The sequence below is a fragment of the Talpa europaea genome (genome assembly GCF_964194135.1).
Source record: "Talpa europaea genome assembly, chromosome: 8".
NCBI classification, from domain to species: domain Eukaryota; kingdom Metazoa; phylum Chordata; class Mammalia; order Eulipotyphla; family Talpidae; genus Talpa; species Talpa europaea.
Window position 1 is genome coordinate 71,467,248 of NC_140075.1, and position 22,023 is coordinate 71,489,270.

At 37.2% G+C, this 22,023-nt stretch overlaps 2 protein-coding genes across 3 annotated transcripts in view; one reads left to right on the top strand and one right to left on the bottom strand.

Annotated features, from left to right (window-relative positions):
- Window positions 1–481: 481 nt before the first annotated feature.
- On the bottom strand, window positions 482–19,320 carry PPP2R3C (protein phosphatase 2 regulatory subunit B''gamma; the record flags this gene model as incomplete). The annotated part of the gene is made up of 13 exons (XM_084239827.1): window positions 482–670; window positions 2,407–2,466; window positions 4,895–5,032; window positions 8,437–8,573; window positions 9,332–9,407; window positions 9,479–9,534; window positions 10,670–10,802; window positions 11,046–11,116; window positions 12,273–12,370; window positions 13,013–13,125; window positions 13,693–13,797; window positions 16,082–16,209; window positions 19,263–19,320. The coding sequence occupies 13 exons, from the start codon at window positions 19,318–19,320 to the stop codon at window positions 482–484; spliced, it is 1,362 nt and encodes a 453-aa protein (XP_084095953.1).
- A 1,287-nt stretch (window positions 19,321–20,607) lies between these two features.
- The window catches only part of PRORP (protein only RNase P catalytic subunit), a gene marked incomplete at both ends in the record, with an annotated part of 126,136 nt that continues 124,720 nt past the window's right edge, over window positions 20,608–22,023 (top strand). For both annotated transcript variants that reach the window (XM_084240027.1, XM_084240028.1), the window contains one exon: window positions 20,608–21,596. In XM_084240027.1, the coding sequence (XP_084096153.1) occupies window positions 20,608–21,596 (989 nt within the window). The remainder of the gene's footprint in view (window positions 21,597–22,023) is intronic.

The following is a 22,023-nucleotide window of genomic DNA, read 5'->3' on the forward strand; positions in this document are numbered from 1 at the left end:
TATTTAAAAAAAAAAAAAAGATTTATTTATTTATTTACACAAGAACCGGGGTACAGGACAGATGCACGGGAGGGTGAGAGGATTCCCAGAGACAAAGCGGGGAACAGAACAGGCAGGCTGACAAAATACACTGCTGAGGGGAGCAGCGAGCATGACAGGAGAGGTCTGCCTCTGCATGTGGGATTCTTGCCAGCCAGGATTGAACCCGCGCTGTAGAGCCTGCAGACAGCTTCACAGTGCGGTGCTCAACCACCTGTGCCACCAGGGGAGGCCCTGAAATCAGAATTTAGTACTTCCTAAAACATACATAGTCTTGTTATTTCCAGATGATTAAAAAATCACGAGAACATTCCAACAACCAGAAATTTGCTGTGTTCTATAGAGGTAAGAAGTATTTTATTTAGACGATTTCTAAGGATTCTGCTGCAAAGGTTTTGAATGCAACATTCAAGCTGATCTTAATAGTCTAGTCTTCTAGAGATCAAGTATCATCAAGGTCTACTGAGTTTTCAGTGTCATTTGCAACAAGGGCTTCTCTATTCTCATAAGTCCAGAAGCCATTGAGATCAATTAGAATGGTGGTCACTGTATCTCCTTGATTACTATTAATTAAATCCTGAAGAGAGATTTTTAAAGGATCCTTAGGTTTCACCATGTCAAATATTTCATCCTGCAAGAGAAAAAACATACTATGAAATGTATTATCTAATACTTAATTTCTGTCACATAATGATCTAAAAATCAGGGCTTGCATTTGACTTTATTTAAAATTTGTTCTCATTTTTTCATTTAACAGATAATCTTCTTTTCTCTAAGTACAATACAGCATTTTATTGGAAGATTCCTTAGGTTTGTGGTAACTGTTACTCATAGAAGAATAAACTGAAACTCAGTGTGATCCAAGCTAGAAAGTAGTGGTAAAACACTATCAAATAATTAATCCAGTTTTAACCAAGTATAAGATAAAGGGCTATTTTGGTTTAATATAAATGAAATATGTAACAGGCAACTTTAGATCTAGTAATTTTAAACTACTACCAACCTTTTATTATTTGCCTGAATTGTCTTCATCAGTTTATTTGAATATGTATCAAATACTTTTATTTTTCTGTTGTCTTCTAATTGGTGGTAAAACAAAGTCTTATGTGCAAACTCAGTTAACAGTAAAAACTTAAAGGCTTCAGAGCCAGGATATTAGCAAAGCTTCATTTCCAGGATTGATGTCAATCTTTTACTCTAGACATAGGATGGGTGGGTGAGTAGATGAAGGGGAATTCTGTATTAAAGAATTATGCCAAATGTCACTAAATTGTGCTAAAATTTACAGGAGTAGGTAGATGGAAGGACCACTTCCATATTATGAAGTGCACTGATGAATATTATAAGGAACATAATATCTGATTCCTAATACTTCTGTAGTATAATTACTCAAGAGTATTTAGAATTTAAAGAGGCAAATTATAATTTTTAAAGATTAGGACAATCCAGTAAGTGAATTGTATGAACTTTTAATCTTTTAGGTTTGTGAAACTTCCTTTTGTAGGTTGGTAGTAGTTTAAAATTACTAGATCTTATAGCCTGTTGTATAGTTTCATATTGTCTGATTTATATTAAACCAAAATCGCCCTTTATCTTTTACTTAGTTAAAACAGGATTGATTATTTGATTACATCAGTCAGCGTGAACCTGAATCAGTACTGGATACTAAATGTTTTTCATAATTGTTGAAAAGTATGATCACCTCTCTAGAATAGGAATCTATTCTAGTTCTACTTTTCTATCAGACCACAAGCCTCATCGTTTCAACCACTCTTATCAATATTCTTAATGTCCTTGAACTTGTTCCCCATCCAGTCAACAAAATCTAAATGCTACATTATTGTAACCATCAACCTTCCTAGACCTATAGCATAGCTTTTGAGAACTTTGGAAAAAAAGCATACAAGACTACATTGCTATTACATAGGGAATGGTCACCAACCCCAGATGGACCTTTAACATGACCTAGCAGTTATCTTGCTCTGATTAATGTTAAGTAGTAGCATGTGTTTCAATAGTGATAATTCTCATATTGTTGGACTTTAATAAAAATGTGCCTGAACATAACAGTTCACAAGGTAAAAATTTATTTTACAATACAGTGGAATAGACTTACAAATGATGAAGCTAATACTGGTTCTCTTTAGTTTTCATTCAAAATGAGGGAATGTCGACAATACTAAATCATAAACTACACAAAAAACTTTAGATCAAGTGTTGTCTTGCTTTCTAATTAAAAACAGTTCAGAACAAGTAACAGCAAATACTTGATTTGGCTCAGCACTTCATAGTTTGTAGGCTGATTTCATATAAAATTTCATTTAATTCAAACGATTATCTGGTTTTTAAATTAAAGGAAAAAGTAACCTTGACATCTTGAAATGAAACAGGATCTTGTCCATGGATTTTCATTAGTTCCTGTATGGCCTGTATTTAGTAAAAATAAATCTGTAAATAAAAAATAAAATACACAATAGCTCCCCTTCTATCAACTGTCTAGAACAGGAACCTGTTTTAGTTCTACTTCCTTTCCAGACCACAAGCTTGTTTCAACCACTTTTATCAACATACTTAACTTCCTTGAACTTGCTCCACATCCAGTCAACAAAATCTAAATGCTGCATCAGTGTAACCATCAACCTTCCTAGACCTATAGCATAGCTTGTGAGAACTTCAGGAAAAAATCATACCATACTGGAGCCTCCCTGGTGGCGCAAGGGGTTAAGCACCTCACTATGAAGCAATGCAAAGCTTCTGCAGCACGAGTTCAATCCCCAGCCGGCCAGGGAGCAACCCACATGGTGCAGCAGACCTCTCCTGACTCGCCCACTGCTCCCCTCAGCAGTGTATTTCAGTCAGTCTGTGTTCTGTTCCCTGCTCTGTCTCTGGTAAATCCTCTTACCCCCCACCCCGGCGCCCCCGCATCTCTTGCCTATACCCCAGCTCTTGTATGCATAATAAATAAATCTTAAAAATCATACAATACTACAAATTATTGCTGTCACATAGGGAGTGGTCACCAACCTCAGATAGGTGTTTAATGTGACCTAGCGGTTATTCTGCTTTGAATAATTTGGAACCTCCCCTCCCACCCTATACTTTGCCTTTTACTTCACAGAAAAAAATGGAGGTAAGCTTCCATTAAACTATTTTATGAACTTTAACAAGAAAATAGTGACTAAAGAAACTACGGCAACCCAGATGGACTAATATTTTATGTGAGAGCCATTCACTGAAAATGTGAGGCTTAAAATTTTTGGCAAATAGTTAAGTATGTTCCAGGTACCTACTCTGTAGGTGTGACGTAGATAGCAGATTATGTGTGACGTAGATAGCAGATTATGCAGATAGCAGATTATATGTGACGTAGATAGCAGATTGCATGTGACTAGATGGCAGATTATGCACAGATTATGACTCTCTTTGAGGGAGATGAGAATCTTTGAGTACACAACTACTATAGAAGTAGTCCTGGATGGTATGCTCTCTAGAATACACCGTCCAAGCCAGTTTTTTCACTGGGATATTAATGTACGAAAGCTTGACGAGCAGTCTAGGATTGCAGCCTTCAGCATCAGTAATTTACTTTAGCTCATACAACCAAGCCTAAATAGACTTGGATGATTTCATTAAATTTTCTATGTGTTATATAAATAAAATTCCAAGAGTAGAGGTTATTATAAGAAATCTTTATGGGAAAAGGTTGGGTTTTTAAAGATGTATTTACTTTGCTTCCCCATAACTGAATTTTCATTTTACAGGTCTGCACCATATCAGGCACATCCTTATGATTGGTTGGTATTACCTAAATAATTAGATAAATGTAAACACTGCAACAGTGTAACTATCAACAGTTCTAGACCTCTACAGTATAGCCACTGACTTAAGGTATATGTAGCATTCAATTTTTACAAAATGCACCTAATACTGGATTGTAGTTTATTCTAATAATTGCAGTCTTTACTACCTAGAAAATCACAATGGAAAACCTGTTAAGGAATTTATCAAGAAATTATAAAATATATACTATGAAACTCAGAAACCAGATAAAGTTATTTTAAAAGTACCAAAGATTTTTAAGTGGAAAAGATAAGGCCTCTGAGAAAAAGTAGTTTATGACAAAAATGTGAAAATTATACCAAAAAGATATATATGGTTAATCTTAACCATATAAAAGTCATAGGGTCTTTTAAAAACTAGCTATAGAATTATAGTAATGGAATACTACTATACAAAACTATTCCATCAAGTAGAAAAGTCACCATTCAGATTAAGGATTTGTCTTATAAAAGCGGACAGTCCTACTTTTATACCTTTTACATCTGAATGCTTATCAAGATATCAAATTCCGCATTACAGCTTATCAAATTATTCTGAGACTAAGGCACAACTACATTGAAATGCAGCACACAGTTCTAGTCAATTTTACAATTATTATTTTACAGTATAGCAATTATATAGAATCTACAAATACTTATGGAAAGTAGCTATCTTTTTTTGAGCTGTTTAATTAATGCTTTAATAGGATTTCACACTAAGAGCACAGAATTTCTCATGCATATTCATATTTCCAATGGCTAATATATAGCCCTTGGCATATTTATACACTTTTTTAGTATCTTCCATCTACTGAACTTTGATTTATTAGCTCATTTATATTTTTAAAAATAGAAAAAGAAAAAAATAGATTTCCTTCTATAATCTGTTATATAGTTTTGTTAAATACTATAAGTTAGATAACATTGTCAGTGAGTAGATAATTTAAAGCAAGTGATAGAAAAAAAGAGAAAAGAAATAAACCAAAAAGTATTACTTATATTAAGGTACAATTACTCATTATACAAGTGAGACTTACCCTAAAAAAATAATTAAGGGAAAAGACATTCAGATATCCTTTGTTCTCAATATCAAGCAATTTGAAAATATATTGCAGAGCTGCAGGTTCTTTTCGGTTTTCTAATGCAAGAACAAAGTCCAGGTAAGTCTTATAATCCTATGGAAAAGGAAATGATATTCATGAGAAGTTGAATTCACATTTTTTTTTTAAGATTTATTTATACATACAAGAACTGGGGTACAGACCAGAGGTGTGGGGGGAATGGGGGGTGTGAGTGAATTTGCCAGAGACAGAATGGGAAGCAGAACAGGGGGATTGGCTGAAGTACACTGCTGAGGGGAGCAGCCGGCAAGACAGGAGAGGTCTGCTGCACCATGTGGGTTAGTTCCCTGGCCTGAGATGGAACTTAAGCTGCAGTGGCTGCAGATAGCTTCATAGTGCTGTGTCTTAATCCCTTGTGCCACTGGGGAGGTCCCCTGAATTCACTTTTCAAATGAGTTACCTGATTTGAAGCTATTTTACAATTAAAGGTAGCATTTTTTTAAATATGGAAGATAAATCCATTTTTGTATATTTAAATTTGGTTTCTAGAATTCTACAAGCAGTTACTCTATACAGAGAATCTGGGAACACAGCTAGTTTTCTTATGAGATTTGCTGTGGTAAAACATAATTTTCTTTCACTATGCTTTTGAAACGGACAATGAATAAGCCACTGTACACTGCAGCTAGCGATCTTCATTTCAGTGTGATCATTTAGGGAAAAAAACACCATAACAAACTTATCTGGAATGAACAGGACATTATAATTAAAATAGCTGTTTTGAAATACTGTAAAATTTAAAAATCAGATGATTTCCAATAAGAAGTCATTTTAAAATACCAGATATTCTACAGTGAATTGATACTGCTCTGATTAAAAAAAAAAAAAAAAGCAGAACAAACAGGCTAAAAAGACAGGGAGAACAGAAAGCCTTCTCTACAAAAAAGGAAAACTCATGTTACTTTTCACCTAGTGAAAAGTAGTAGAATACTTAGGTGATTCTTACTTAAAAATTGTTTTACATTGCAAAAGATTTTTTTAGGCTAAGATTAAGAATTCCTTTCTGCAGAAATTGCAATATAAAGACCAAAGAGATGCAGCTTCATTTTGGTCCAACTTCATCCATGCTGTACCCTCTGATTTTCTTAATTCACCAAAATCGTTAATATACTGTAAGTTCCTCATTATCAACTTCAGACAACTGTGAGAGTCATAATGCAGAGATTCTGCACCTGTCTGCCCCTCCCCATCTTTTCCTTTGCAACTGGCTTACAGTGGTGTTATGAAAACTCTTATTGGAGCTAAATAATAAAACCTAAAGCCCAATTCTCTTCTAACAATATAAGCATTATTGCTTTGGAAAATTTCTCAGATCCTAAACATGCTTTTAATAGCAAGACTAGTAATTTAAAAGTGCCATGAAGAATAATTAACACTGTTAAAATAAAAGGACAAAAGCATGTTAGTTAATCTTTAGCTACTAATATAGTTACTTAAAGAAATACAACCCGATTCTTAGATTTAGATCAGGACATATGTGATACTATGGTGGACTTGGCAATTTAATGAATGAACTATTTATATGAAAACAGTCAAAATGATTAGCCAGTTTTTCAAACTTTTTCTTTACAAGTCCACCCTTCTCTACAAAAGGTACAATGCCAATGAAATGGACAAAACATTAAAATTTTCTAATGCCTTGGTTCTATAAGGGAAATAATGTTTTTAAGCAAATTTACTTTGGGATCAAAGAATCTGAAACCTAAATTAATTATACCAGTTCATACTTTGTAAGATACTATTACACAGTGATATAAAAATGATGCTGTATCAAAACCCACACTTAGACAGTAAATCTAGCAATTGACAGGAGCCAAGAGTATATACTGGGGAAAGGAAAGTCTTTTCAACAAATGGTGAGAAAACTGGACAGCCACATGCAAAAAAAAAAAAAAAAAAAAAAGTAGAAACTAGACTACTAATTATCTCTCATGCATATACCTAAATTAACTCAAAATGGATTAATGACCACCATAAAGTACATAGAAAAAAACAGACAAAACACTCCATGACACTGGCTTCACAGATGTCTTTGGGCACTCATAGCAAGGGAAACAGAAAAAAATAAAAGGGACCACATTGAACTACAATGCTTCTACACAGCAAAAGAAACTGTCATTAAAATGAAGACAACCGGTCCTCCCCTGGTGGCGCAGGCGGTTGAGTGCCGCGCTGTGAAGCTGTCTGCAGCCTCTGCGGCACCGCTTAGATCCCGGCCTGCCAGCGAGGGTCCCACATGGTGCAGCAGACCTCTCCTGTCTCGACTGCTGCTCCCCTCAGCAGTGTATTTCATCAATCTGTCCTGTTCCCCACTCTGTCTCTGGTGAGTCCTCTTACCCTCCCATGCATCTGGCCTGTACCCTGGTTCATGTATAAATAAATAAATAAATCTTAAAAAATAAAAAAATAAAAAAAACGAAGACACCCTACTGAATGGGAGAAAATATTACACACCACACATCTGCAAAGTGGCTAATATCCAAGATCTATAAAAAACTCACCGAACCCAAAAAAAAAAAGAAAAACAAAGAATCCAATCAAAAAATGGGCAAAAGAGATACACTTCTCCAAAGAAGAGAAACAGATGGCCAACAGGTATATGAAAAATGTTTAATCTCACTTACCAAGGAAATGTAAGTCAAAACACGAGATACCACCTCACTCTAGTGAGGATGGCTCAACAACAAATGCTGATGAGGGTATGAAAAAATAAAAGGAGCCCTCATATACTGTTGGTGGGAATATAAACTGGTCCAAACTATGGAAAGCAGTATGAAGGTTTATCCCAACAATAAAAATGGATCTACCATACAATCCAGCAATTCCACTTGCGAGGTATCTACTTTAAATACACAAAAGCATTTAATTTCCAGGGATATGTACACCCCTATATTTACTGCAGCACTATTTACAATACCCAAGTTAGGGAAACAGCTTAAGAGCCCAATGACAGATTAGTGGCTAAAGATGTAATACAACACACACACACACACACACACACACACACAGAGGAATGCTGCACAGCTATAAAGAAGGATGAACTCTTGCCATTTGGGTTGACATGAATGGGAATGGAAAGGATTATGCTAAGTGAAATAAATCAGAAGGAGAAAGACAAATGGATGACTTCATATGGAAAAAAATACAAAGGAACAGAATAAATAAATAAACAAACATAAAATATGACTGTAGTATTGACCAACCAGAGGAAGATGGGGAGGGTAGAGAGCAAAAGAGGGTGAGGGGGTCGAAGGATGGTGGTGGAGGACTATGAGTGCTTTGGTGGTGGGTGTGAAGTGATAACATACACCTGAAGAAGTGTGAACCTATACCTCTGAATCATATACAGTGCTGAAAACTAATGTACTTCAATAAAAAATAATGTTCTATCAAGTCAAGAAGGGGACTGTGGAGGTTTGGGGAGCTTGAATTTTAAAAACTCTAATTAGAGTTTTTACCATTTCTCCATCATAAGTGAGACACTCCTGGAAAACTCGGTCTAGGAAGACATTGGTCATGGTTGCTGTTCCATAGCGGGAGAGTTCTTCTTTACTGAGCATGCCATTGTGATCCTTATCAAGATTCAAATACTGGCCTTGGGAAGAAAGATAATAAAAAGATAATCATGACCAAAATAAAATTCTAATTAAAGGAGAAAAGAATACACACTAACAAAGTTCTTTTATTGGAGAATATTCTGATTTTCAACTAATTATGTTACAGTTAGGGTAATGCCCTAGCACCAACTATCCTAATAATGTCTATCAGAATAGCCATAAAGTCAGAACCAGAGGGGAAAAAACCCGGGGTTCTTTTACTTATATCATTATTTGTTGTCAGTCTGCAATCCTTTTAGAACTTTCTTGGGTTTCTAAATTAGATGGAAGTAGGGATCAACAAAAAGCATTGAAAAGCTGGTACTTGAAAGCAGAAGTCAAGGGTGCCAAAACAAGTCAGAAGATCACCCAACAGAATAATGTAACAGATTAATGAAAGTCAAGAAAAAAATGAACCAGATCCTAGAACACCTCCCTCTTGTGGACCACGAGCACAGCATTTTATCACAATGAAAACCACAGTTGATGTTCATAGTGATGCTCTTGAGTCAAGAAAAAAGGACAAAATTATGTTTTGTATGTTCTGTTAAAGACTTAAGAAATAAAAAGAGTTACAAAAATTTAAAACATTGGTATTTAGAGAAGTAAACTTTAGAGATACAGGAATACCAGCTCTTAAATTAATTAGAATACTCTGATTTTAAGATAAATTATCCTATGAATAAAACTGTCTTTTGAATGCCAATTAACTTGAGGAACATAAAATTCAAATTTTAGCATTATGATAGGAACATACCATAAACCCTTAGGGCAGAAGGAGCAGAAAACCAATTTGTTTCTTGACTTTCCTTTGACAGTTCTTCATCCCTTAACTAAATGAACAAACATAATTAGAAAGTAGCAAGTGTCAAGTGATATAATTAAATAGTTTAAAAGCATTTACCTCTAATAAATCATCTAGGAAGCTGCATGCTAAGATATCTTGAATTTTTATCTTCCCTTTAAAGAACAAAAAAGCAAAAAGAAAACCACAATTGATAAATTGACAGTTTTAAAGCTTTGTAGCTCTTATGTTCCAAAGTCATTATTACACATTGCTATGAAGAGGGAACCATGCAAAGAAACATTTAATAAAATCGCACTTATATGTCTACATATATTATCTCCAACTATACAAATCTAACTGGTAAATTCTTTCCAAAATTACACTGATAGCAGATTCCAAAGAAAAGCTATGTTAAGTATTTTGTGGATATGTGTAAGATATTGCTGGCAACCTAATTAAGAAGACTGTCCCCGTTTTTCTTTGGAAGGTTCTGGAATAGGCAATATAGAGGCATTGTTAAGAGCAGATAGATGGGATCTTGAATGCGTTCTAGATAGGTAATCTATGTCTCAAGTTACCTTACACTTTTAAAACACCTTCCTTATGAAGTTATGAGAAAGAAATGAAAGAATCTGTAAAATGTTTTGCTCTCTGATTACTACATAATAAAATCAAAACTGTTAGCTATTATTATTTTGTAAATTTCAAAGGGAAAGATGTGTAAATGTCTACAGTGGAGGCACTGAAAAAAGACTGTGAGCTACTATCTACTGTCATGGTTTCACCGCCGAATTTTCCAGGACAGGAGGTGAATGAAGGACTGAGATTCCATCCCTCTGCTCCAGTGATAAGTATTTAAATCTAGCAGGTTAGATTAGTGTACTGTTAATGAGGCCAAATTTATAACCTGACTTTTAGGATAGTTACCTTGAGAAAGAGAAAAGTATATTATGGCTGAAAGGTTCTCCTACTTCCAATTCATGTTCATTATCAAAAAGAACAATTCTCCATTATAATTACATATCAGAGATAGCAAATCATATTGGAATAACTGGCTTCTTAGAACAGAAGGACCACAGATTCCTCAGTTTGTACCTCATTTTAGAGACGAAGAAACTGTAAATGGTTAGGTAACATGATCATTGTCACACAGCTGTTCACAGTGAGTGTAAATAAATCTTAAAAGAGCTTCATGTATTAAATGGCAATCACATTTTAGGAAAATAATTGACATTTTCAAGATTTTCCTTTAGCTACTGAGAGAAGTAATAATAAGCTTATAATATCTAAGATAAGATTTTCCTTTACCTGTTCTTAGAGGGTCTAAAAAGAAGAAAAACTTCCTAACGGCTGTACAAACATAGAAGGAGTAAAAAGATTTTTCCAGCCCATCTAATTGTGGCAAAGTAGGGATAAGTTCCAATATGTAGTTTTCTAAATCCTGAAACAACAAAGCAAAATAAAACTTTAAAGTGTTAAACATCATATCTTGTTTCTTCATTAGATACTAGAATATAATTTCAGTCCTAAAAATTATTCAGCATGAGTTTATTCAATGATGAAATAAACTCATTAACTATGTTAGTGGTGAAACCATATTAAAATTTGTTTTTATTAATTTAGGTTTTTTTAATGCTTCAGTATATTTTAAAATAGGTAGTATTTGAGATAGGTTAATACTTACAGATTCCCGAAGGTACCCTTGTCCAGCAACATCATATAAACTGAGTCCTATTCTTGTTTGGTGAAGCCAAACTGTCAATAAGTGAGAAAATGAAATGTACTTAAGATCTGTCCCTTATTATATGGACAAAAGGAGATGAAGAACCAGATTAAAGGGATAAACAATCCAAAAATTCTTTACACATATTTCTTTTCACACTTATTAAGTGTAATTAGTGGCAGATTTCAACATCTTCTACCATGTCTAGAGCAACAATAAAATTGATGCCCTTGAGGATACTGTTCTTTACCTATTAAACTTGGTATTCTTTCAAACAAGGATGCTGAGTGTAATATTATACCTTCATTTAAGCAGCTTTTATTCTACTGAGATTAATTACAATAACCAAATATCAGTTAAAGACGGAACACATAGGACTTCAAAGATCATTATGGGACTTATAGGAATCATAACAACTTCAAGTTGCTTAATCAAAACTCTTGAATCTGGTGCTTTCATTGTGACTTTGAAACTATCTTCTCAGGCAATTCAACCTGTAATATACTTATATACAATAGTTATACCTGTAATATATATTGGTGAAATAAAATTATCAGTGAATTAAAATTATTTCAAGTCACCATACATTAAAACACTTGGTTCAGCTTTTTTCTTAACTTATTTTTTTAATGAAGTAATTTTCCCTTACATCCTCGTTAATTTTTGATAGTATAGGATTACTCTCCTCAGCTGTGATCACCATAGTTCTCCCATCACCAAAGCCCCCACAGTCCATCACCATAATTCCCATGTGCTCCACCCCCTTATCCTGTTTTCACCCCTCCTACTCTCCCTCCTGCCTTAGATCTATGGTCAGCTTTCAACTTATCTTTGACCCTTTGTTTGGTTTCTCTATATACCACATTAAGTGAATTGGGGGGTCAGCTTTTCACAGCTAGTTATCTACTATCTTTAGAATACATGAGGTTTTATCTTGTTTTTAACATTTTAATTATTTTTTGTAATAATAAAGTCAAATTTATGGTAGAAAAATCTTAGACCTATGAAGTTACACAAGAGAATCAAAATAACAGAAAAACAAACCTTAGTCAAAAGGTAACATATTCTGCTTTTCAAACTTACTAAAAGACAGTTGTTTCACATGGAAGGTATACAATAAAAACATGGACTAAAAACCTACTTGGTTCTCAGAAAGGAGTAGTTCAAGCACACTGAAAATGAAATCACCTTTTCTCATGACATAATTAAAGAACTGCATGATGGAAATTCTTCCATAAGAATCTGTATGAAGGAGTTTGGCAAAAACTTTTGCTGTGAAAAATTGCCTAAGAAAAGGAAATAAAGATTAAAGTGATTAGATAACATAATACAAAAATTATTTCTATATAAATTAGCAAAGAACTGCATAAATTAAACAAATTAAATAAAAAAGTCAAAGTGACAACAAAAGTTGAAAACTTAAAATATTAAGCCACACATCCTTGAATTCTGTTGTCTTAAGAATGAAGGTCTAAGGCCTCCCTGGTGGCGCAAGGGGTTAAGACACAACCTATGAAGCTATCCATAGCCACTGCAGCACAAGTTCGATCCCCAGCCAGGGAGCGACCCACATGGCACAGCAGACCTCTCCTGACTTGCCCGCTGCTCCCTTCAGCAGTGTATTTCAGGCAATCTGCCTATTCTGTTCCCCACTCTGTCTGTGGTGAATCCTCCCATCCCCGGCACCTCTGGCCTATACCCCAGCTCTTGTATGCATAAATAAATCTTTAAAAAAAAAAAATACTGAAGACTGAAACTGTTGTAAATAAACTATTATCTATTTTAATAACAATATCAATGTACTTTCTCAACTATAAATAATTTTATTAAATTATTGATTTAACACCATTGCCTAAAATTTTCATTACTATTTTATGCAGGACATTTAAAATGCTAACATAACATAGTCATTCATTAATTACTCTTACTTGCACTTTGGTCCAGCTTTTTCACCAACCTTCAAAAAATTTTCATAATTAATCATAGCTTCCTCTCCAATCATAGGTGGTGTCTGATGCTTGTCCAGCAAAAACCATAAGTTCTTAGGAGAGTTGCAGAAATGAAGATGTTATAAGTAACAAAACAAAATTTTAAAATGTAGCTAAATGTGTTCTTTCCATTAAAATAACAATGTGATAGCAGAGTTAATATTAAGATGATTCTCATCCCCTAACATCCTCGTAACCTAATAAAAATTAGTAGTAACCTAATAAAAATAGCTAGTGTTGAAGAGTACCTACTAAGTTTTAAAGTTTTCACATGCAGTATCTCTTAAATCCAATTAACTATGTGATATTGATATTACTGTCCCTACTTTACAGACAATAATTGAATCATGAGTATTGTTAAGTCCACAGCCCAGGATCACAGAGCAGGACTGGGATTTGAACCCCTATAGTCTGACCTTTTCATAATGGTTTTTATGGAAGCATTCTTTGACCTCATGTTAGAATCACCTAGGGACTTTCAGAACTATTATTCCAGAGCCTGTGCTCTCACCTATTCTGCAGTACAGGTTCCAATAAGGCATCCTGTATATAATATATGACTTAAGGAGTACAAATAAGAAATGGATAACATCCAAAGCAACCTTATACTCCTCTCTTACCTGTAGCTCTTCATTATCTAATAGTTCTCTGCTTTTCCTTTGCAGAAAGACAGCTCTTGATTCCTCTCTTAATTTCTGTAGTAAGACTTCATCTTCAGCTGGCAGCTAAAAATAAGAGTTAAATGATAGACTAGTGGGTTAGGTAAAATCTATTTGGCCTCATTAAAAAAAAAAACTACTTATGTAACTGCCTCAAAATTACTATAGTAACTCAATCTTGATTAACTTCAAACCATCATTCATTAGACAAGTTCATTTAACAACAACAAAAAAATACATAGAGAACCCAATGATCAGTAAGGCCATTTCACTACCAGGAAAAGGGGAACTGTCTAGTTCAAGTTTTATTTCCTATTCTTAGAGCAATTTTTCCACTATAACCTCAGACTGACACAGAATTAAATCAGAACAGGCTGAAGATTGACAATCTTAGAATCATTTGAAACTGGACTAATTCATTTCTTGGGGATGGTCAAGTTAGTATTTATTTCAATGGCCTCCAAGGCAGAAGGTCTGCTCACTGGGGTGATTTTCATAAACAGAGCTTTAAAATGACTTATTGCAAATCAACTTCAAACAATTTCCTCTGAGGGTTTACTTCTCTATATCTTTGCCCTATTAGATGTAGCTAACTAATCTGTAATGCCAATTGGGGGTTGTGGTTTCCACCCCGAGTATTCCAACACTAGGATACCACACCTTCCATCAAAAACAAAAGGGAATGGAGAAGGAAAAAATGTTAGGAGGTAATGCTGGGGCTTGAGGGTGGGACTATGTTGCAGAAGCTAGTCAACCAGCTAATCAGCCAAAGACAGAAGTGGTTACTAAAAAGGACATGGAGCTTTGGTGGTGGCTCTAAACCTGTACCTCTGAATCACATACTGTGCTGTAAACCAATGCTACCAAATGTTACCAAAAGAAACATGTAAGCAAAACGTATTGTTTATTTTTCTTTGAGTTTAGAAGTTAACTGATTTAAGAAACATTGAGCTAAAATTCCAAAGTTAACCTTTCTATGTAGTTACACTTTACATACTAAATAGGTCTTATTCTTTTTCAGTAGTCATCAATTTCACCTATAAATAGCTTTTTTAAACACAAACCCAGAAACGACCTCCCTGGTGGCGCAAGGGGTTAAACACCGCACTATGAAGCAGTTCGCAGCCTCTGCAGCATGAGTTCAATCCCCGGCCCGCTAGGGAGCAACCCACATGGTGAAGCAGACCTTTCCTGTCTTGCCTGCTGCTCCCCTCAGCAGTGTATTTCAGTCAGTCTGCCTGTTCTGTTCCCCACTCTGTCTCTGGTGAATCCTTTTACCCCCTTGCAGCTCTGGCCTGTACCCCAGCTCTTGTATGCATAAATAAATAAATCTTCAAAAAAAAAAAAAAAAAAGACAAACCCAGACAATTATAAACCAGAGACATACTGCAGGGGAGGAGGAGGGAGAGGGATCGGAGGGTGGGAGGGAGGAGCACAGGGGACTGTGGTGATGGTGCACGGGTAAATTGGTGAAGGAAACTCTATGGGGACCACATCTGACGGGATGGGAGGAAGCAAATATTGTTTAAAAATGAACAATGATGTAAAAAATAAAAAATTAATTAAAAAAATAAAGACTTAAGTGTTTTTATCTATAACCCTCTTCAAAGACTTCTTTAGTTTGGGCACAAGGAAACACGTACGTGTAACTCTAAGTTTTCTATTCTCAAACTGTTTTTCAGTTTAAATTGAGCAAAAATGGTTTATAACTTGTAACATGAATAAAGATGAAGTTAGAAATGCTGAGTCAGTAAACATAAGTTTTGTGAAAGCTTGAGAACATAATCCAATAGAATACTGACTACTAATATCCATAATAAAATTTAGGAAGAAAGAAAAAGGCTACACCTCAAAGAGGGGGGACAAGAAACAATTTTATGTTCTTATAACAATTTATATAAAACCTCAGATTTTATTAGGATTAAAAGTTTGTTATCAACTAGAAATAATAAATACGTAACATTAGAATCCTCTATTTATAAAATATAAGATTCTGAGCCATTTTAAAAATTATATTTCATTTGTGGGCTTTCCTGGTGGCCCAGCGGTTGAACCTGGGCTGACTGCAGCCTCTGCAGTGCCAGTTCGATCCCTGGCCACTGCGCGAGGGTCCCACATGGCGCGACAGACCTCTCCTGCTGCCCGCTGCTCCCCTCAGCAGTGTACTTCATCAGTCTGCCTATTCTATTCCCCGCTCTGGCTCTGGTGAACTCTCTTACCCTCCTGTGCTTCTGACTGTACCCAATGCTTGTCTAAATAAAAATAAATAAATAAATCTTTTTTAAAATAATTAAAAAATATTATATTTCATTTGTAAATTTGGCAAGACATTTACTTAACTACCACTTACCCTATAATAAAATCGAGGAATCGTTTTATAGAATTCATTTGTGTTTTTTCCACCTCCTTTCCATTCTGAGTAATATTTGGTAAATAAATCCATTTCTTCATCTTTTAATTCTTGTTCACTTTTTTTTTCTGGTAACAAAACAGATTAAGGGGGAAAACAGTTTTAATATCAAATAATACTTTTACTATAGTCATCTAGATACTATAATTAAAAGTTACAGTGCCAACATCTGTAACTTTGACATTAATGTTTATATTAGCTTTCTTGAAATATCCAAATCACTACCTTCTCCTCAAACAGCTTTCCCTACATCTCTGACCACTTTTCAACTGCTCCTCCCACTTCTTTTTATTGCTTACTTGTCTCCTCTAGTTATTCCTCTCTTATAGACCTCTGATGTGTTCCTAATTCATTCAGTCAAAAGTATTAATTGAGCACATACTATACGCAAAGTGCTGTAATGGACACTGGGACTAGAGTGTGGGGGAGGGGGGGACAGGTACAGCTTTTGACTTCTTAGAGTCACAGGCTCATAATTGCTCTTCCTCTACCTAAGTGAAATTCTTCCATGTGAAGCTACATCTTACGATGCTATTACACTTCACCCAGCCTGTTGCTGGTATGTAGCCATCTTATTTAGCCATTCCTCCCCTTATTTGTGGGCCACGGTGACTGGTACACAGTGTTCTTTACCTCCATGTCCTGCCACCAAGCAAGAACCAATATTATTGTGTGTGATTGAGACCCCCTCACTCAGTTCAATGGCAAGACTACAGATCTTATCTGCTTCTTTTCTGAAATCTTAAAGTCTAATAATAGTTCAGATAATTGTTTTCTTTTTGGTTATTCAAAACTTCATTGCCATTAATACCTGTAGTTCAGCCTCACTGAGATTTTAAATTCTGTGATCTATTTAAAAAGTTCACTTTCCTCTTCCTGGTCTCACGCCCTCCCCAACATGCTTCTAGTGTTACTCTACATTTTTGTCACATCTGCCTCATTCATTTTAAACTTTGGATCCATCTTATAATCTAATTGTTTACCATGGCTCAATTCTGTTGGAGGCAACTGCAGAGTTCTGCAAATTTGGTCTCACAAATTTATGTTATGATTACTAATTAATAAGCCAGGCTCTCCAAAATACCAGGACAGATTTTATTCGTCCTTTAGTTTCTCTTGCTTACTATTTTTGGTGACTGACTTCTCCAAACCTTCCCTACATTCATTCAGTCCCTTCTGTGTTAACCTTCAACATTCCCTCACAGTTAACCAAAAACTGAATGTACTGAGTATGGATACCCACAAACATCTGAGGGGAGTGAAAGAACTGGAGATGAGGTGTAAATTTAGGAGGTGTAGGAAATATAAAAAATTTAATGTCATAAGACTGGATAACTTCACCAAGAAGATGAGCAGGCTGAGAACAGAAACTGACCAAGGATTTATCCTTGTTGCTCCAGTGTGAAGTTGCTGAGGATGCATCATCGGCAAAGAAGGGACGACTGGTGAAGCAGGAGGAAAACTAAGAGAGTGTGTCCACCAGAAAACAAGAGAAGAAAGTATATTCAGAAGGAGACTGAACTGCTATGTTCCTGGCAGGGACTACTGGCAGTTCAAATAAAATGAGGATTGAAAACTTATTACTAGAATAATATGAAGATCACTGATGATCTTGACAAGCAGGAATTAGAGACTAGTACAGATTTAACCAACAATTACTTTAATAAGTGTTGCTACAAGGAGGGCAGAAAAATGAGGCACAGATAAATGTGGAAGTTAAAGTTTCTTTAAGGTGGGAGAAATACCACCATGTTAATAGACTGAAGGGAATGACAAAGAAAGAAAAAATGATGACTTAGGAGAGAGGGGAGGACTGCAAAGGTACAAGCAAAAAAATGGGCTCTAGCTCAAAGGATGGGAGCTAACACACCAATGAAGGAAAAGGCCTTAAATAGGCACTGTACAACATAAAGGATTTACTTATTATTTTGTTTACCATCTCTCCCAACACTAAAGCAAAAATTCTTTTAAGGCCAACGACTTCAGTCAGTTTAGTTTACTGCGATAGCCTAGAACAGTATATAGCACATAACTGGCATGTAGTGGAGTGGGTTTAAGAGAGTAAAGGTGTGAAGAAAACACAAGTACCTCCAACTTTTTTGAGAAGTATTCCTATAAGGGGTGCAGAGAAATGTAGCAAAAGCTGGAGGGGGATGTCAGATCAAATGATTATTTTAAAGCTGAGAGATATTACAATATATTTGTCATTGTATGGATATGATCCAGAAGAAAATGAACATTTGAAGATGCATGAGAGCATAAGGCCAGAGTGAAGTCAGTAAATAAAAGAAGGTAGAGGGGATCTAGTGGTGGGGGTGGAAGGACTGTCTCAAATAGAAGCACAGGCAGTTCATCATCTTAACAGTGAAGTAAGTTATAGAGTATTTCTAGAGCGGCTTCTAGAAATGGTAAATGGGAAGTATCAGACAGGATTCTTCTCTGACTGCTTCTACTTTCTCAAATATATGTACAATCATCAGTTGAAGGTAAGGAAGAGGTAGGACTTATTGGAAAAGTGAAGGTTTGGGGAGATGAGAATTGCTTTTGACATAAGGGCGTGGATGTCTAGGAAAACAGAAGAAATGTAAGCAAATGACTGAAAAACACCTACTTTAGTGAATGTGAATTAAAAGTGAGACAACTCATCAACATTTCGTTTTTTCCAGCTACTCGCAGCTGTTCTTTGAGTGCAGGTGTAGAACAGCAAAGATTTAACCGGGTTGGTTAACAAGCAAGTGTGAAGGGGGTTAAGGGAAAAGGAAAAATTCAACATGAAATCTAAAGAAGATGAGGTAAATGACAAGTGTTCCAGTAACAAGGCGGTAAAATCAATGGATCATAGGCTTTGGTAGGGTTGAACAGTTATGGGGTCCGGGGTTCTCAATTATTCCTCACAAATCTAGGTCAAGACTAAGGAAATGAGTTACTAAGTGGACATTCACTGACACAAATCTCTTCCCAGGGGAGTGTGGGTCAAAACTCTCTGGATCCTTAAACCACATTTCACCGTGCCTCCTTTGTCAAGAGACTTCACAGAAGCGGGCACGGCGGCTCCTCATTCTCCCCCGACCTCTAGGCGTTTGGGGCCGGGCTATCTGGGGGCGGCCCCTCCCAAACTCACTGTTTGGACCGGTGTTGGGCGTCGCTAACCGCCGGCGAAGAACTTCTTTCCAGTCCATGGTTGACTCTCTGACTGCAACTCCAGCATTTGCCGCGTACTAGCCGTTCCACCCCCTACGAGCACAGACGTCAAATGCGGCCCAGCCCCGTAAAGGTCAGCGCGGCTGCCCAACTGCCATCTTGGACACGGGCGGAAGTTGATTAAAGAGCACTACGATGACGGTCGCCACTGCAGAGAATGCGGCGACCTCACTAACGGCGCGGAAAGCAGATGCGAAAGGGATGGAAGGTGATCTTCCGTAAGGAAACGTCCCCGCTAAACCAAGACCTAGTTTAAAGAGCGGGATGAGGAAGCCCGCGCTTTTATTTCTTCATCTTGGGCCTTTGGCGCGTGTACACCACGTGACTAGGGGGGGGGACCACGGGCGCTTCCGGCTTGAGGGAGGGGCTTGCTTTCTTAAAATTTATTTTCACGATTCATGTGGGTATCTGAAGGCCCGAAAGGCCCCGTGAGTAGGAGATGCTTTTAGGAGCTGCCTCTGTCCGCCTTGTGCTTCTAAAAGCTTGGCAACCCCGTTTTTCTCGGGGCCAGATGCCACACGACGCGTGCGTCGGGCTCAGCCACGCCCCCGGGGCCTGGGCCGTCGCGGTGCATTGTGGGCCCCGTAGTCCCGCCGCGTTTAGGGTCGCGTTGAGCGTGAGCGCTGCGGAGAGCTGTTGAATGAAGTGGCGCTCGTTTGTCAGGCATTTGTGAGAAGTAGGTGGTGCCCTTTCTGGACTTCCCTTACCTGAGTTGGTTCGGCTAGCACCTCTCCTCTGGCTCCCCCCATCTCCTTCACCTTACGAGTTTGACTTAGAGTTGTGCAGGGCCGGGGCCTCTAAACTTTGGCTGTCGCCCCTGCCCTTGCTGTTGGTGGGTCTGGGTTCGGGGCTCCCTCTCGCTGTTTTCGACTTTATGCCCTTCTTCAGCAAGGCTCCCATGGAGTCCTGCGCCTTTTCGGGACAGTCGTGATCCACGTGAGTCGACCTAGACGACCCCCTTTGTGCTTTTTTTCCTCAGGTTCTGGGACTGGAATATAAGAGGCTCCAGAGGGTTCCTGCGTTGCCCCTCGGTTCTAAGATTGCGACCGAAATTGGATATCCCTGTCTTTGTTTAATGGAGGAACTCACCTTAATTAGTTGCTATTAAGTAGCTCCAAAAGCAGAATCTTGATTTATCTGTGAGAAATTGAAAATCACATTTTAAAAAGTTGCCCTTGGATTTTTCTGCCCCCTTCCCACCCCAGTCCCTTATGCCGCAGACTTTTTGAACATCTCTCGCTGTTTGGTGCTGATCTCACTTCATAATGACTTTCTGTTTCATTGGTATTCGAAGCTTTCCTAAGCTTTGGAAGAGCAGCCCATATCTTGGCAGAGGCACAGGACAATCCTATTTTTCTCTCTTTCTCAAAGACTGTTATGCCTTCAGGAACCAACACAAGTGGTTTTCTCTTAAAGCATCATCTCCACAAAATACCAAAGCAATGAATCTGTTGATTTCCAAGACCAGCTATCTCAGGAAAGGAGATGAGCGCAACGATGTGCAAGTTTCTTCTGATTTGCCTCATTTTTTTGCAGCTGGAGCAGCTAAAAAGAGATCACAGATGAATCCTCAGAATAAAGATCATGCCTTGCCACCTGTGAGGAACACTATTCAACTCCCCACAAAACCCTTGAATTCTGAGGAGTGGGATAAACTTAAGGAAGAATTCAAAGGAAAGGCGAATTTTGAAAATTGGATCATTTCACAAATGATTCGCTCCCATAGTTCTTTAGATGTGGCCAAATCTCTGCTGGCCTGGGTAGCTTCAAAAAACGATGGTATTGTAGGCTATGACATACTGGTCAAGTATTTGTACCTCTGTGTCTTTCACAAGCAGACGTCGGAAGTTATTGACGTCTATGAAATCATGAAAGCGAGATACAAGTGTGTAGAATCTGGAGGGAATACCCTTCTCATCCGGGGACTAATGCATTCAGACAGATGGAGAGAGGCCTTGCTGCTGTTAGAGGACATGAAAAAAGTCATGATCCCTTCAAAAACCAACTATAATGACTGTATTGAGGGAGCCCTCCTTCATAAAGATATAGACTTAGCTTGGAATTTGTATCAGGAATTGTTAGGTCATGGTCTTAATCCTATGCTGGAAACCTTAAAAGCCTTCTTTGACTTTGGAAAAGACATTAAAGATGATCAGTATTCAAACAAACTATTCAACATTCTTTTCTACCTAAGAGATAATCAGCTATATCCTGGGGAGTCATTTGCACACAGTATAAAAACATGGTTTGAGAGGTAATTTTGATTTTACTTTATATGTATGTTTTTATTTTAATCTTTTTTTAAAAAAAGATTTATTTATTTATTTATACAAGCACTGGGTACAGTCAGAAGCGTGGGAGGGTGAGAGAATTCACCAAGCCAGAGCAGGGAGCAGAGCAGGCAGAAGGACTGAAGTACACTGCTGAGGGGAGCAGCGGGCGGCAGGAGAGGTCTGTGTGCCATGTGGGACTCTACTCTGGTGGCCGGGGAGCAGCCGGGGATTGAACCAGTGCTGCAGAGGCTGCGGGCAGCTTTGCAACCCAGTGCTCAACCGCTGTGCCACCGGGGAGACCCTAAGATGGTAATTTAGAGAAGAGAAATTACTCTGGACAGAAACAATCTCTGGCAACCTTATGGAGAACTTTAGGATTGAGTTTGATTCAGAGGTAATAACTACTGT